The following is a 17111-nucleotide window of genomic DNA, read 5'->3' as shown; positions in this document are numbered from 1 at the left end:
CAGCCCCTGGCTGCTGTTTTAGCCACCGCTGCCTCCTCTGAACTCTTTAGGGGAGCTTGGGCAGCGTTTCCCTTTCTCCTCTGTGCACAGAAACGAGCCCCAGCCCCGGCGTTTCACACAGTTTATTGAGCAGGCGGTGACGGCTCCCCACAACACCACACCGTGGAGGTTCCAGGCCTCATACCGCGGAGGCTGAGAAAGATCCTGCCCCGAGCCAGCTCCTTAAACCCAGCTCGCGCTCCCTGCCGCGTGCATACATTCAGTGGCTGCTTGTACCAGGGCCTCTGCCCCGGCTCAAGCCCTTTACATTCATCTCCCGCGCGTTCAGGATCTGATTCCAAGCAGCTTGCAGCCTGCACAGCGCACATCCAGCTCCGCTCCTCGGCCACCCAGGAGCTGCCCGGTGCTCCCCTGCTGCAGCAAGGCCAAAGCAGCGCAGAGCTCGGGGTTAAACACCCACAGCTCGGGGAGAAAGCAGCCCCCTTTATATTAAAACTTTTAAAGAAATTTTAAGTTACTTGCAATAAATTTGGGTTTCAGGAAGAGGATTATCTGCAACCCAAGCAAGCTTCCGCTTCCTCAGTTTCACAGCAGGTCCCACACCCCAACGCAGCTCTGTACAGACAGCGAGGCCTTCCCCCAGCTCGCTCCCAGGACGAAGGGCTAGCGGTCAGCAGGAAACCAGCGTTCAGCCAGGCACTAGCATCAGAGTGTTATCTTAAAAACAAACGAGTTAGCTTAGCTGATTTAAACTCCCCTCAACTCGTAATAACCAAGTCCGATCAGTTGCTATAAACGAAGTTGTAGACGAGGAAGTTGGGCGTCTGGCAGTACTTCGTTGCAAACAGCTTGCCGTCCGGGGTGGGGTCGGAGAAGGCGATTTCCTCGGTGCTCAGGTAGCTGCCGTACATGAACGTGCTCCTGGAAGAAAGGAGAGAGCTGTCAGCGCGCTGCAAGGAGCTGGCTCCTTGTACCCGCCTCCAGCGGGTAGCCCTGCGCTCGCTGCTGGGAGCTGTCGCTTCTTAAGCCTTGCTCTCACTCCGGAGAGGAAGGCCTTGAGGAGGCAGTTTGCCCTCCCGGACCCTGGCTTCAGGAACCAGGAGGGGTGTTGAGGTTAGCACGAAAGATAACGTAATAGTAGCACGGACAGAAAACATCACTGTGCCAAAGGAGGAGGTGTACACCGCTACTGGCAGCTCAGGAGGCAAGGGAAACAGCACTGGCTGCTGATCTTTCAGAATCCTGAGCTCCAGATGTAATAGCATCTGGTTATATGTTTATAAACATATATATATGTGTATGCATACATTTTATATGCATATTTCTATATACAGTGAGCAGATATTACGTATTACTAGATACAAATCACGACAGGCTCGCGGGCAGCCATCAAGCTCAACCTCGAGGCAGGTTTCAAACAGACGGGGGACGTCCTCCTAGCCTGCTCGGAGCCAAACGCACTTGAAAAGCTCAGAATTTCCTGCCTGGAAAAACTTCAGTGTTTGGGCCGTCCACTCGTCCAGCGAGAGAATAAAACCCTCTTTCCTACCCAGCACGCTTCCGCTTGGAAAATCCACTCCGTGTAGCTGTGTGTTCCGGTTTTAGCTTGGCCAACACTTGTGTCAGGCTTCAAACACAGGTTATTTAAATAATAAATATTTATACACACGTCTAATATCTGCCCACGCGATAACCCTGCGCTAGGACGAGGGGATTTCAGATGTGCTCGGCAACAGGAGCCGACGGCTTTAGGACCCGTGGTTTCTAAACGCCTCTTGCTGTGACCATCGTTCCCTCCCCGAGAACATCACCGCCCCAGCCCGCTGCAGTCCTCTCCGTGCTGCCCGTACCTGACCACGTCCACCATGCGGCGCGCGACGCCCTTCCTGCGGGCCAGGCCGAACACCCAGATCCTGCTGACGCCGCAGACGGCGGGCTCGGGCTGTGTGGAGCAGCGCCAAGCGCGGTGCTGCTGCTGCAGCGGGTCCTGCCCCGGGGACTGCGCAGCCACCGGCTCGGCCAGCACCCGGAACGCCTGCAGGGACAAAGGGGGGGGAGTGGAGCTGCTGCCTCCGTCCCCTGGGACCCCCGCAGGGGGGGTCTTCGCAGGGCAGACCACGACAGAAGTCAGCACTTCGAGCGGCAGCCTGCTCGGTTATCAGCTGTGCAAACAGCTCCCACGGATACGAGCAGGAGCTTTTCATTGATTTTATTCTTCCCTCTCCTGCGCAAGGACGGGATTTCCAGAGCGTTACGAGCCTGCGATTTCCCCCCCTTCCCAGTAATTCACGAATCGTACCTGCTTGATTGACTCAGCCACGAGGCACCCGACAATCATCTTCTCGTTGGACACAAACAGGTACGTTTTGGTCTTGGCTGGGCAGCTCAGTGCGACTTGCTTGAATCCCAGTTCGTTATCTACAATCTCTCGCACGTCTTCGGCCTAAGAAAAGAAATGAGAGATGCGTTAGGTCCCACAATTCTTCAGCTGAGCACAAAACCCCTCAGAAAGGGGCTCGCTTCCCTCAAATAATCCCGTGCTCACACAAGGTCAGGCTTCACGAAGCGGCCGCAAAACGCTTTGCAGCTTCACGTGATGCCAGCGGCTCTCAGTGCAGCGAGTCTGGCAGTTTTCTTGTTTTTTTTTTTAAAAAAAACAAATCAAGTTCTTCAGGTGCTATTTTTAAACAAAAACACTTCCCCGTTTACCAAGAGCCCTGTGACAGAGCAGCCGTTTCCTCTGCCTGCACAGCTAGCACCAAGAACAGGCTCTCGCTCGCATCTTCTTGCGGAGCACACCTCCCCCTCACCCCAGCCCCGGGGACTGGAGAGCCCAGCTTGTGCTGGGCGTTTAGGGACAAAACGCGGGAGGCAGGGCTGGGACGTGCAGCCACGGCGACCCGCATCGCTCACGCCCGAGCTGCCGTGACCCCGCTGAGCCCCGCGGCTCGCCCCGCGGGCTGCCGGGGGACGTTCGGTCGCACGCTGACGCACACCGGGGATCGGAGCCAGCGGAAGACTCATCCGCAGCACAACCCCCAAAACAAACAGGCTTGTACCTTCTTGACCGCGTACTTCGGGTCAGCTGGAAGGATCAAGACGATTTTCCCATCCCAGAACTCCGCCACGACCCGCTCTTTCTTCCAGCCCTGCCACAGAGGGGGGAGAAAAAACCACCCGAGTTAGCGGTTTAGCAAGAGGGGAAGTGATTCAGCGCCGACCCTGGCAGACGGAGCCGTAACCTGACCCGCCTCGGCTCGCAGGAATAAAGTCAAGTCCCGTCCATCAAACCGTTTGCTGGAACTGCGCGTAACTCGCACGCTAACCTCACCCTTGGGTGACAAAATATTTGCCTGCAGCTGCCTCGCCGCACCACCTGGACACGCACCGCGTCCGCCAGCTCGGACAGCCGCTGCCACGGCCCTTACCACGTAGCGCAGTCCCTCGAGGAACCTCTCGTGGTGCTGGACGTGCTGGGCTTCGTCCTCGGGGCTGGCAGCCGTGTAGATCATGCCGCACGACTTGCAAACGACGGCACCGAAATGCTTTTGACCGGCATCCTGGGGAGAAGGGGAGACGGCTAAGCGTGGATCCTGCGTGCTCAGGTTCAAAAGCCACGCTCGGTCTCAGGAATGAGGGTAGGAGTTGGTTGTAGCAACAGTGAGCAAGGATTCAAGTATTTGGTTTCATCTGAATGTAGGAAGAGCACAAGCTTTCGCTTGTTTGCAGAACACTCAAGGCTACATAGCATAAAATCACTCAAAGGACTGAGTGATTTTATGGAACGAGCCTCGAAGCAGATGGCTCAGCGACATTCTGTGTCAACAACGTAAAAGGACACCACGAAAACAAAAGAAAACCATGTAGTCTTTTCTGCCGGTTCTCTTAAAAAAAAAAAAAGAAAGAAAACAAACCACCACCATTTTCATAGCTCTGTCAGAGCGCAGGGAGAGGGAGAAAAGGAACCGGACGCCAGTCGTGCAACCAGCAGGTTGCTCAGCAGTGACACGCACCGAAGCCTCGCTTGTTAAGGGTTTGGTTTTGGTTTGGTTTGGTTTTATTTCCCTGCTCCTGCAGCAGCCGCTCTCCCTTCCCCACGTCCCCCCGTGGCTGGATCCACTTGGGCAGGGCGGAGAGCAGGCAGGGCGGCTCGTGTCACTGCTCAGCACCCGCCTGGGGCAGGGGGGAGCTGGGCAGCTGCTCCTGCCTGCCTCCTGTACAAGTTTTGTTAAATGTTTGCGGGCCGCAGTACTCGGCTCTTCACCCAAATCCTGCCAAGTGTCACCCCCTGGGGGCGGGTAGGGGGGAACGCACAGGGTTGGGATATAAAGGAAAAGGAAAATGCGGAAAAAGCGTTAGGAAGGAGTTAGTATCGGTTAGATAAAGTGAGAGGAATGTTAGAAAAGAGTGGGGGGAGAAGGAAGAGGCGGGTGCTAGCAGAGGCACTGGGCGGGCTGTGCTTCTCCTCCTCCGGGACAGGGACCCCTCGGTAAGCTCTGCGCCTCCACCTCTTGGCGAGGAACACCCGGGACAGCATTTCCCTAGCACTGCTATCATCTATCAGCGTTAGTTATCAACAGCTGTTCCGAATCCGTTGTATCTGTCGCCTCGTTAAACGCTTTCACCTTTGCAAAACCGCTTCAGGGAAAGCCCTCAGCAGGGCTCTGAAACAGGCAAAGTCGGACTGCCCCTGACGGTGACACGCAGCAGGCTGGGAGGCTGTGGGAAAGGCAAATTATCCAGCCAAACCCACTCCTATAGCAGCCATACGTGCCCTGACTGCGTTTCCCTTTTCGTTTTTGTTTACGTTCCACAAATCTCTCCAATTCCTAACCGGTAACAAGGCGTCAGCCCCACGGGAACCAGGAGGACGCATTTCCCACCTCCTGCTACCGTTCTGCCCGGGCACGGAGGTAAATCCGTTAACCACGGCCCCGTTACAGCAGCCAGTGGGGTCTGTAGGAGGTTTATGTGGAAGGAAATCCGCTTGTTGGTTACCCTCAGCCCACCCTCCCTCTCCTCAGAACCGCCATCAAGCCGCCCCGGGGGAGCCTTACGATGATCATCTGGTCCCTGGAGCACCGCTCCTTCGCCTTCTTGCTCTTCTGCACGCCAGGAGCTGCTTTCGCGGGTCCGAACGGGGAACTCAGATCGTCCAGAGCGGGCTGCGTCCTGAAAACCATCCCAGAGAGAGGTCGGTTAGTGGCTCCACGCGAAGGTCACCCTGACGCATGTGGTCCGAGGTGATTGCTGGGCAGGGCGACGCGACGAGCACCAGGGCCGTGTTCTGCCAGCCTCAGCAGCACGAGCACCTTCACCTGGGGTCGTCTTACACGGCTTCGAGCGCTCTGCTCTGCAAGGAAAGCTGCCTGCAGCACGCGCACGGCATCAGCAACACCCCCAAGGGAAGAAAAACTGGACTCCAGCTACCCCCAGAGCACCTCGTCCTGGTTCTGATCCAGGTGTAGAAGCCCGGCTGAGCTCCACCACGGCTTGGTCCCAACCCCCCCGGGGTCCCAAGCCTGCTTCTCGCAGCTCCTGTTCCACCCCCAGCCCCTCAGGCCAGCACCTTTCGGCAGCATTTTGGGAAAACCCTTAGAGGGGAGTGGGCTGGAGCGAGGCCGAGGCACGTTTTTCCCAGGGCTGGCGATCCAGCCGGGGAGGCTTTCCATGAATTTATCAGTTCGTGACGTGGGCTTGAGCTACGGGGAACGAGCACTGTTAAAATTGTTAATAGCGGTGTTTTTTCTAACCTTACCTTTAGGCTTCTGCTCTGAATGAAGCATTTCTCGAGCAATTTTAAAGGGGGAATTGTAACTGTCATGCAGCGACCCTTAACGTGGAGCTAATTTAGAGATACACCAAACAACTTCATAGATTTCCATCCTAAAGAGAATTTCCAAAGCAGAGACTTCGGATGGGAAAAACTTGAGCTCATCAGCCTCCCCAGAGACGACTGGGAATCCACGGCTGAGCCCCCGTTAATCACAAACAGCAGCGTTTCCAGATCCCCGCGCTCCCCCTGTGCCACGGGAGGTATTTGGAAACCACATGAGGAAGCAGAGCAAATATTGCCGTCAGAGCTTGCTTTCAACACTTCTCCGTGGCAGAGCACTACAGGAGCAGCCAGCTTTGGAAGGTTTGTTTTGGCTCGTTTATAAGGAATTTTAAAGGTTTTTGTTTTGTTGTTGAATGGTCACAATAACCTGGGCTCAGAGTATTTCTATTATTAACAAAACGTATCAAGAAGTTGATTCAGTAGGGAAGAGGGATTCGCATCTCTGGTTCTTGCATGGGAAGAGAAGTCTTCTTCCACGACAAGCCTTAGGGTGCAGCAGGACATTAACTGAAGAAAGAAGCTATTCAGAAGCGGGGACATCACTTAGTACGGCTACACCTCACCAGGAAGGTAGGAGGCACAGCGCCTGTCTGTGATTTAGCAAGGAAAGCGTGCTTTTTACAAAACCAAAAGGCAAACTTCTAATATTTCCCCGTCCTTCTGGTGCTGGGGGCCCCAGAGCTGAGCGCAGGGCTCCAGGGGGGGTCTCAGGAGAGCAGAGCAGAGGGGAACCATCCCCTCCCTCGCCCCGCTGGCCCCGCTGCTGCTGGTGCAGCCCAGGGTTCGGGTGTCTGAGCACAAACACTTTGTTTGGACAGCCCTGGTCCCAAATCAGAGCAAGAGCCGGCGTCGTCACGGGTCTCTGACGAACAGCCGGCACAGAGACTGAAAGTCACTGCTGTTATGGGAACTCCAGCCACAGAGGCAGAAATCATATGAACAAAGAAATAAATTAAAACCCTTTAGGGAGCCCAAACAACACCAGTGCTGTGCCATTCTTAGTGATGAACATATCCCGAAACTGTCCAACCTTTCTCTAATGATTTTACCATTAATAACAGTTAAGAGAAAACCTTCATTTCCTTTATAGTTCCAAAAGTGAATCCTATCAGCTCAATATGTAAATTCACAGGTTAAATGTACTATGGAGAGTAAACAAATGTGTATCTCCTTACTCTCAGCCTAGCAGCCACCTAAACCAACGCACCATTTTTTGTTTCGCCTTCCCTTAAGCGAAACAAACAAAAAAAACAACAAGAAAAAAACCTCCCAAACCTTACAAGGCTGATTTCTCTTGTCTCAGTGCACAAAGACAGAAAACCAAGCTACTGTTCTGAGAACGAGTGGGTGTGTGCATATATATAAATAAATATTTGTATGTAAACATATAAAAACTATTTTTCTGCAGATACGACGCTTCTGGGAAGAAGATTAACTTCTCCTGGGAAGACGATTAACGTACCTCTTCTTGCTTGTCGGGAGAGCGCTGAATATGGGGTAGACCACGGCATTCGGAGATGAAGCTGGAAAAGACAAGGGAAGTTATTGTGGCTTGGTCATCTTGAGGTGCAGCACACGTCGAGGCATGGAAAGAGGAATCCCAGCACCAACGAGACTTCAAAGTGACACGGATTTGAACCCTACAGACAAGAGGTTGTAGGATTACCAGGAAGCTGTCGCTGTCGCAATACGTGCAAGTTTTGTTCACGAGTGGTGCCCGCACCTCCTCCCCTTCACGACATTTGGCTGACGCCGATCGGGCCACCCTGAGCTTTCCCCTGACGTTTGGAATTAGGAACAGTCACATCCAGCAGAAGTTTCTGCTACGGCAGTGTTTCTTTGGCTATTAATAGAGTTAATCAAGCACAGGTTTCTCATTTTCCGCTAGTTTGGCTAAGGCAGCCCGAGCTCGTAGCCCGTGCAGCACAGAGGCGCTGGGAAGCCACAGGCTTAGCGCTGGGTTACAGCTCACACTCTGTGCGTTTTATGAGAATTTAGCAAAGAAAATTTCAGTAAGCACAACTCATCAAATTATTAATCAGGAGTATTTCCCCTCCAGTATAAACAGTTTAAGTGCTCGACTGCTTTCTGCTCTCATTTTTTGACTGCATTCGCTAACAGACAGAGACTTCTCGATAATCACAGAAACACAAGGAAGTGCCTAAGCAGAAAAGTGGAACTGACAGCCTCCAAAAAACACGCTGTGAAGATGAACCAGTTCTTTCTAGGATCAGCACGCAATAAAAATGTCTCTTGCTAATATCAGAAGTGGAAAGGATCAGGAGTCACGAAGAAGGCAGCAATAAATAACAAAAAGCCTTAAATTTCCTAGAAACGCGGGATCTTAGAGGGCCAAGACGCTTCTTGGGAAGGGCCCCAAAAGACAAATAATGTCAGGCAATGCGGGGGAATGTGACGGCAGCAGCTTTTTGAGCAGGTGGAGAAAACAGAAACAGGAGCCTTCGGAAAGAAAGGTGGGGATCAAAGACGGAAGCGTGGCCAGCAGCAGAGCGGGAGGCTCCTCGGGACACCGAGAGGGGGCACAGCACAGAAACGATGACCAGCACGAAAACATAGCTCACAGTTCCGAAGTCAAGTAAGTTCCCATGTGGAGCAAATATAAAGAGGGAAAAAAAAAAAAGGAATAAGCTCAGGAGCGCTGGCAGCTTCCTCAACAGATTAAGACCAGATGCGCAAGGAGCGGAGCGAGAGACAAACACGGCTACATCGGGAGATTTTCGCTCACTGGAAGCGCAGGGAATCACGGTGGGGATAGAAAGCCACGGGGAAAACTCATCAGGAAGGTGAAGGGCTGAAAGCAGAAACACCAAAATGCAAAACAATCTCCTCCTAGAAAGCCACAGAGCCAAGAAAGCGTTCGATAATTGCGAGAGGAAGAGCCAGAGGTGAGTGCTACCTGGAGAGGAAACAGATGTCAGACCACGACACAACATGCGGCGTCTTTTTAGTTCGGTCATCAATGAAATAATGAGCTGGGAGCAGATCATTAGCTCAATTAAGACATAAAAAACGTAAGAACTTCCGCACTGTGGAAAGAAAATGCTTGGGTAATTCACACACCTTTGGGTTAGCGAGGATTGGGTTGACCCTAGGGTCTAGCTGGGGCTAGAAAAGGTAACACTGACAACTGGTAAAAGGGAAAAGGCAGGAAATTCGGATCAAACCACACAAACTGCACATTTCTGCAAACTTACTGGCACACACTAGCGCGTGCTTGGAACGTGAGGCAGGAGGTCGAGGCCAATGCATTATTTTGCCTTACGAATACACATAAGCAACATATTTTCCTTTTACAGTCTTGGTATTCCCAAGAGAAGAATAAAAGCCTCAAAATTAATTTACAATTTCTGACAATTTCCTTGTATTAGCGGGGAAACTTGGCCTAGGTGAACCTGCTATAAGAAAATAGGGAAAGCTGACAGGGCCAAAAGTGTCATACTCCGATAATTATTGTCAATAATTCACTGCCAAGACAAGAATTACAGAGAGGAGTTTCCTAGGCCACCATCAGGAATAAACATCAATAGATGCTTATAACCCTGTAGACGTTAGCTAGCAGATAGGGACACGTAAGGGTTTGATTCGAAAAGCATTCCTACGTTGGGAATGGTTGGAAATAAACAGGGTGAAATAAGGATGAGGGGAAGCACTTGGGGAGGGCCTGGCCAGGACAGACAGGGCTCGGTGTGGAGGAAGCGAACAAACGACGTCGGATGCCTGAGAGTCACGGTTTAAAAGGAAAGGTGAAAGAATCGGGGTAACTTAGCCCAAGAAGACGAGGGGAAATGAATAAAGAAAGAAAAACCGGTAATAGGTTTCAAACAGAGTCGTTTCCCAAATCCCACTGGGATTTGCTGAGCAGTAAAGCGAAGAGGAAGGACGGGTTAGGTACCAGGACAAGATCCAGTTCACGTACCATGAGCACAGATCTCCATCTCCATCGTTTCTGTCCAGCTTTTTGGAACACAAACCTAGAGCACAACCTGGGAATGCAGCAAAGCCGCTCTTGGGGAACAGCAGGTATTTTAAAAGACCTTAAAAAGCCTCTTCCCACATCGTTTCCCTACAGAAAATGTCAGAGGCCAAGAGAGGCGCAGTCCAGCTTACCTTCCTTGTCCCCTTTCTGCGGAGATGGGCTCGGAGGAATAACGTCATCCGACTCCTGGCTTGGGGCAGCACTGGCTTCATCACCACCCTGTGAATTAAGACGGTTTTATTAGGGTCAAAAGAAAGCTCCCAGCTCTCGGGGAGCGGTTACAAAATCCCCTACAGTTTGAGCACCCCCTGCCGAGGCGCAAGAAGAAATTAAAGTCACGTCTTATTCCAGCCGTTGTTGTCGCCTGTTGACACCTGGTTATTTTTCGCCACGGCTCCTTCCTTAGCACAGGCTTAATTCTGAGAACATTCCCTATATATTAAGAAAGTTTTAGGTGTTAGTTTATTTTAGGCGTTTAGTTAATGCAGCACTGACCTGTCTGCATCCTGAACGTGACTTGAGCAGGGAGCACAAGCACTGTTTTAATACTTTAAGCACCTCTGCAAACACTGAGATGTATTGCACCTTACAGACCAAATTAAGGGCTGACTTTCCTTCGAAACTTGTAGGATTTTTTTATTTAAATTAACCACGTGATTTCCTGTTTAAAGGGAAAAGATCTCTCCCTCCCATAGAACTCTAAGGGGTAGTTTAAAGAAAGCAGCTCCAGAACGAAACAGTTTTAGGTGTGAAGGGACAAATCCATCAAAAATAATGAAAAGGGAGGGAGGAATTCTAAAATTATTGGAGAAATCACTTCTCTATGGTGGTTCCCCAGTTTGTCAGCCAACATACTGAAGGATTTTCCTTTTTTATTTAATTTCACTATCCTGCGTCATTGCTGTTACTATTTTTTTCTGCCTTTGTCTGCTGTAAGCATTTGAGAAAGACCAGAGTCCTACCGTGCCTGATAATGAACGTTGTCTCTTTCTCAATCTCACCTCTTCCATTTTCTGCCATCCCTCGAGGCTGACACCCGATGTGATAAGGGCACGATTGTATAATTTAAGAATTAGACAATTAAATTGCATTTAAAGAAAATAAAGCGCTTGGTACTTTAATGGTCCTGGTGATTATCTAAAACTAGAGATGTCCAACGCTGAGAAATTTGTGGTGTGGTTTTTTTTTTTTAGTATTCCCTTCGAAACAAACAACTACAGATATTCGTATCATTTGCTGAGCTTAGCCTTTCAGGGACTCTGCTCCGTTCCCCGCTCACGGCCATGCACCTTCACAGCTTCTGGAAGCCTCGCACATAAATCCTATTAAAATCTAAGTTTGCCAAGCTGATTTTTGCCTTAAACTCTGATCTTTTCATATACGACCACGCTACAGAATCTATTATTCCCCACCTCATCAGGAACCCTGGACAGTCACCGGGTGAAGCAGCTGCCCCTAGCAGAACGTGGAACCAGATCAAGGCCACACTGGGCCGTGCTGGTTTCGCCCCACAAAGTCACCAAGTTTGTGTGTTTCCAGCGCTCTGTGCCTGAGGAACCCCTGAGAAACAGCTCGCCAACGCAGAAACCGCAGTCACGGCAGGATCAAATGTTTTCAGGTTATTTTTTTTTTAACTGCACGTGCAAGGTCGGATTCCGTAAGCTGCCATTTGGGTTTTGTTAACGCTGGGTTGTAAAAACCTCTTGCCAATCAGGTCAGGTACGTGAGAGGTCTGCTGATATAGCGCGGGTGAACTAAGAGGGCAATAAGTTGCCCTTTATGGAAGCAACACGGGAATAGAAAGCGCGTTAGTGCTGTAAAAACAGCTTCCCACCTTGCTCACTGCTTCCTTTCAGTGCCCACCGCAAAGCGCCACGGCAGCACGCCAGTGCCCGTCCTGCTCCCGTGCGGTTTGGATGCCAGGACGCGGCAAGAAAAATGCCACCAGGTGTCACGAGGCCGTTTGGGGACCTGCTCTGAGCCGTGCTCCAGTGCCACCCTCACCTTTCGCACCTAAGCATCACGGCTAGAAAGCAAGATGCGCACCCCGAGCCCAACAATCCTCTGGTAAATAATAAAAATAACGTGAGGCAAGTGTTACCTGGTTGGCAATAAGCTAGACTCACTGCGAAGTTTAACCACTCTGGCAAATGCTAGGCGTTTGCACAAGATTTATGTTAAAAAACAAGAAAAAAAAACCACATACAACATTTAAATCAGGCACCAGGAGTATTTTCACTGCTGGCACGGCAAGGGGGAGAGGTCGCTTACGCCTCTCCAGCGAGCTACTGAAAGGTCTCAGCTCTCCCACCAGGCCAGCTCAAAGAAACTTGATTTGTAACGGGATGAGAAACGGGGACTTGCTCTCGCTGCCTGGAAGAAGGGAGCTCCGAGCCAGCACCTGCAGCGTCCGCTGAGAAATCCTCGCTGGAAGACAGCCACGGAGCAGACCGAGGCCTGCCAGCGCCTCCTGACTATGGCACGGGCTGCGCTAGCAAGAATTCCTAAATAAGGGCCCTTCGGAACCAGAAAACGGATTGTCCTTTGTAAAAACGCGGCGCGAGGAAGCTGCCCTTCCCCAGGCGACATCCTCTGACGTTCCCAACTAAGCCCCCGGTGCCTGAACAACTGGAGCCCGTCACTGCCAGCTCGCTCAGCACACGTCACCTGAACGTGTCCCGATGCCACCCCCACCTACCACGTTCTCTGTGTCGCTGTCTTCTGCGGCAGGAGACTTGGGGGGGTGGGAAGGAACAGCAGGGGTGCCCCCCCTGCTCTGCAGGGACGCCTCTCCTTCGCACGCTGAACTTCTCTCTTCCTTTCCCCGGCTCGAGTCCTCCCTGGTCTCCTTGTCTTCCTTCTGAGGCGCAGAAATCCTGCCCCGTGTGCCACCCGCCTTGGGATTTTCGCTCGTAGGAGCTGAGTGAGACGTGCCAGCTGCCCCTGCCGGGGCCTGGCCGCTTCCTTGCGCAGCCCTGGGGGGCGCCTGGGGAGATTTGGGGTCTCCGGGTGGTTTTTTGGAGTGCGACCTCTTCCTGGCAGAAAAGAACGCCGCCCCCGCCTGGAGCTTCAAAGCTGGTTTCACCGTCATGCTGAGGACGCGGAAGGGCGAATCCATCTTCTTTTTAATCAGGCAGGGAGCGTTCTCCTTCTCCGCGCTGGGTTTCAGAGGCGGGACGTCCGCCTTTACCTTCTTCGCTGCTTTGGGGACAGTTTTGGGGACAGCTTTGCCGTGCTTGGTACTTGTTGCAGGCCTGGCTGGCCTGGAGCTCGCGTTCCTGCTGAGGTTCGCGCTCATCTTCTCGGTCCTGCTCGCAGCCGGGGCATTTTCATCACCGTTCCTCCCCCCGAAAGAGAGGCTCTCATTCAGCTGTTTCCTCTCGATCAGAGTAAGGTACCGCTTCTCCTTGCTGTAAAAAGACACCACGGGCACAACGGGCCTGTAGGATGAAGCTGCCTTTGGGGATGATTTACCGGAGAGCCCCCTGGGCGCAGCAGTGGGAACGTTGGCTGCCTGCAGGGGGGAAACATCCAGCCTCCTGGACGGCGCTGGCTTCACAGGGACGGCCTCGTTTTCCTTCATCTCATCACCGGAGCCTGGTGACCACTTTATCTGAGACGCATACCTCCTGGATTTCTTGCGCGGCGACAGCCCGTCGACAAAACCGACCGTCGCTCTTTTGACAGGAGTCTCAAAGGCTAAGGACGCGCTGCAAAAAGAATTGCAAAGGAAAATATCACATATATGACCAAAAGCTTTCCAGCTCTTGCTTTGCTCAAATAACCCTTAGGTTTTGCTCAGCTGGGTTGCTGTGCTGGTACGTGCCCGTTAACAAAAGCGGATCTCAGGAGACCCACGACTGCCTTGCCACTCTCTGCTTTTTTGAAGCATCAAATCAAGTCCCTGTCCAAACTTGTTAAAACTCCAGACATTTTGCTTTCTGGAGCACTACTGACACGATTAGCGCTGCCCACAGCTAAGGAGAAAAGCCCTGGTTTCTTTCAGACCGACTCTCTCAACTCGGATCTATGCTCCCGAAAAAAATTTTGTGGGTCCACCGCTGCCACGTGCGGGGTGGCAAAGGCGAGGGAGGGAAAACCGCTCCAGATTTTACACCGCTTTCTGAAAGGCACGTGCTGAAGCCTCACGCCGAGAGCTATTTCAGAACCTCAACTCTTGTCGGTGCTGCACCACGAGCTTTTGAACCCACCAGCCTGAAGGAGAGGGACGTTTACACAAAGGACCCATTCAGCTGCCCCTGCTTGCCCCGCGCTCGCCGGGGGCACAGCGCAGCGAGGCGTTTCCTCGGCAAATACTGACGCCCGATCTCAGGAATTCGGCCTTGTGGTTCAGAAAGAAAACCTCGCTCCCGGTCTGCCCCCAAGAAATATTTTTGTGGGGGAGGTACGGGACGAGCCTGAGAAAAAACCTGTTCAGCTGGCAGGGTTGGAGTGGGAAACAACCCGTTCCTCCAGAGGTACAGCTCAGCCTTTGTCCAGTGACTCAATTCGTGGGGAAAAAATATATATATTTTTAGATACATGGAAGAAAGGAACCCTTGAAGGCCACTCAGATAATTTGTGCTGACTTTTAAGTATTTCTGCCGTGCTTAGCGAAGTCTTCCCAAGTGGAGGAGACTTTTCCACGAGGAACTGCGAACGGCAGGGCTTTATTTCTAATAACACACCTGGGCCATGCTACTGCGGTGCAGAACCACCCTCAGCGGGTTTTTTTTTCCACTTTACATTAAAAGATTTGGAGGGTTTTCGATATTTAACTTAGCCTACATGCAGCAAAACGTTAGTTTGTTTTTAAAATTAAGCATTAAATTGATTTTATGAGGAAAATAAAAGATTTGGGGGGGGGGGGTTAACGTACCTGTCAGGGGGGCTGCGGCTCCTTTGTTTTTAAAATAAAACATTAAATTGATTTTATGAGGAAAATTAAAGATTTGGGAGGGGTTAAAGTACCTGTCAGTGGGGCTGCGGCTCCTTTGTTTTTAAAATAAAACATTAAATTGATTTTATGAGGAAAAATAAAGATTTAGGAGGGGTTAAAGTACCTGTCAGGGGGGCTGCGGCTCCTTTTCTGCGGGGTGCGAGTCGCCATGTCTTCACCGGGGCGCCTACCAGAACACGATTTTAGTGGTGTAAAACAGGTTTGCAGTTAAAAAACGAACAAATCGGTAACGAAGGAAGGGAAACGGGGGGGCCGAGAGCAAGGCCGAGCGGGAGCAGCCCGGGCGTGACGGGGACAGGACGACAGGGCTGGGCTGCAGCTGGGCGCGAGCTCCGTCCTGCCCTGCCGTCCCGGGACCCTAAACCACCTCAGGGCAGACTTTTGGGGTTTCCCTGCCCGCCTGCACCCCGCCGGGTACCCGAACCCGGCTGCCCAGCAGGCACTTAGAGGATTTCAGGGCTCGCCGCTTGCTGGCGTTAAGGCTCGTCGCGCTTGGGCTCTCTCCTGGTTTCGGGGCCGTGCCCCGCGGCGCAGCGCCCCGCCGAAACCCCACAGCCCTACAAACGGGGGCCGAACGCTCACCGGTCACGAAGTGCTGGGGCAGGGCGTAGGGAGCAGCTCCCGTAACCCGCCGGGAGCTGGCAGCTCCTCACCAACAGCCCCTGGACCCCAACCCTCAGAGCCCCCTGCACGGGCACCGCGCCTCTGCACTGCAGCGGACCTGGATCCAGACCCCAGACCCATGATCCTGGACCCCAAACCTCAGACCCAGGTCCTAGACCCAGATCCTAGATCTCAGACCCCAGCCTCCAGTTCCCAGACCCCAGACCCATGATCTTAGACCCCAAACCCAGGTCCTAGACCCAGACCCAGATCCCAGACCCGGATCCTAGATCTCAGACCCCAGACTCCAGTTCCCAGACCCCAGACCCATGATCCTAGTCCCCAGACCCACTTCCTAGACCCCAGACCCCAGCTCCTAGACCCCAGACCCCAGAACCAGACCCTGGACCCCAGACCTATAATCCTAGACCCCAGTTCCCAGACCCCAGTTTCCAGACCTATGATCCTAGACCTCAGACCCCAGTTCCTAGACCCCAGACCCCAGTCCCTAAACCCCAGACCTACGATCCTAGACCCCATGATCCAGACCCCAGATCCATGATCCCAGACCCCCAGACCAAAGACCCTCAGAGCCATGATCCAAACCCCAGACCTACACCCCAGACCTGATCCTAGACCCAGTTCCTAGACCCCAGACCTAAGATCCCAGACCTCAGACCCAGGTCCTACACCCCAGACCTATGATCCTAAACCCAGCTCCTAGACCCCAGACCCAGCTCCTAGTCCCCAGACCCCAGACCAAGACCCATGATCCTAGACCCAGTTACCCAGTTCCTAGACCCCAGACCCATGATCCCAGACCCCAGACCCCAGTCCCATCATTCTAGACCCCAGACCCCAAACCTCAGACCCAGATCCTACACCTCAGACCTATGATCCTAGACCCAGTTCCCAGAATCCAGACCCAGTTCCCTGACCCCAGACCCAGTTCCTAGACCCCAGACCCCAGCTCCCTGACCCAAGACCCACGATCCTAGACCCCAAACCCCAGACCCAGACCCTGGACCCCAAACCTATGATCCTAGACCCAGTTCCCAGACCCCAGACCCTGTTCCTAGACCCCAGTTCCCAGACCCAAGACCCCAAAGCCCAGCCCAGACCCCAGACCCTGACCCCGACCCAAGATCCAGACCCTGATCCAGGGCCCAGACCCCAAACCCCAGACCAAAGCCCCCCAGAGCCATGATCCCAGACCCCAAACCCCAAACCCCAGACCCCAAACCCCAGACCCCAAACCCCAGACCCCTGCCCCCTCCCCCCCCCCCCCCCCCCGCTCAGAGCCGCGCTCACCCCGCCGCCAAAGCTCCCGCGCCTCCGAACCCGCGCTGCTTCTCCCGCCCGCCCGGCCCCCCCCGTCCCATTGGCCCACCTCCTTGCCGCTCAGCCCGCCTCGCATCGCCATTGGTCAAGACCCTTCCTGGGCCCGCCTCACTCGCCGTCCAGCCAATCAGGCAGCAGAGCTCGCCGGGTCGCCTCAGGGAGACTCCAACTCCTGGCGTGCCTTGCGAGCGCAGAGCTACCTCCGGGCGGCGGGAGCGCGCGATGCACGCTGGGACCTGTAGTCCCAGGCTCACAGCCCACCCGAGGCTTGTTACTGGCTCACGCAAATGTTAGCAGCCTTTAATTCCTCGCTTTGTTCTTCTCTTTTGCAACCTTCTGCCTGTTTTTAATGGCGCTTCCTGTGTTTAATC

The 17111-nt window shown here is 53.1% G+C and overlaps 1 protein-coding gene and 1 long non-coding RNA gene across 7 annotated transcripts; one reads left to right on the top strand and one right to left on the bottom strand.

The window, feature by feature from the left end:
* Positions 1-107: 107 nt before the first annotated feature.
* Positions 108-17089, bottom strand: ESCO2 (establishment of sister chromatid cohesion N-acetyltransferase 2). Of its 5 annotated transcripts, none has more exons than XM_048079357.2 (11): positions 16790-17089; positions 14900-14962; positions 12535-13546; positions 9968-10055; positions 7302-7362; positions 5058-5172; positions 3429-3560; positions 3060-3149; positions 2300-2443; positions 1851-2035; positions 108-921 (listed from the first exon to the last, which is right to left on the bottom strand). In XM_048079357.2, the coding sequence occupies exons 2-11, from the start codon at positions 14944-14946 to the stop codon at positions 783-785; spliced, it is 2013 nt and encodes a 670-aa protein (XP_047935314.2). In that variant the 5' UTR covers positions 14947-14962; positions 16790-17089; the 3' UTR covers positions 108-782. The 5 variants fall into 5 exon arrangements, with proteins under 5 accessions (XP_047935314.2, XP_066851278.1, XP_047935313.2 ...); XM_066995177.1 differs by lacking the exon at positions 16790-17089 and adding an exon at positions 16711-16767; XM_048079356.2 differs by lacking the exon at positions 16790-17089 and adding an exon at positions 15379-15536.
* Positions 5154-8263, top strand: LOC125184746 (uncharacterized). Of its 2 annotated transcripts, none has more exons than XR_010830711.1 (2): positions 5154-6139; positions 7248-8263. It is a non-coding gene; the product is annotated as an uncharacterized lncRNA (long non-coding RNA). The 2 variants fall into 2 exon arrangements; XR_007169130.2 differs by lacking the exon at positions 5154-6139 and adding an exon at positions 6281-6409.
* Positions 17090-17111: the final 22 nt, after the last annotated feature.

Source organism: Anser cygnoides, chromosome 3 (genome assembly GCF_040182565.1).
Source record: "Anser cygnoides isolate HZ-2024a breed goose chromosome 3, Taihu_goose_T2T_genome, whole genome shotgun sequence".
NCBI lineage: Eukaryota > Metazoa > Chordata > Aves > Anseriformes > Anatidae > Anser > Anser cygnoides.
The sequence above is the reverse complement of the archived record's forward strand: the minus strand, read 5'-3'. Positions and strand labels throughout refer to the sequence as shown.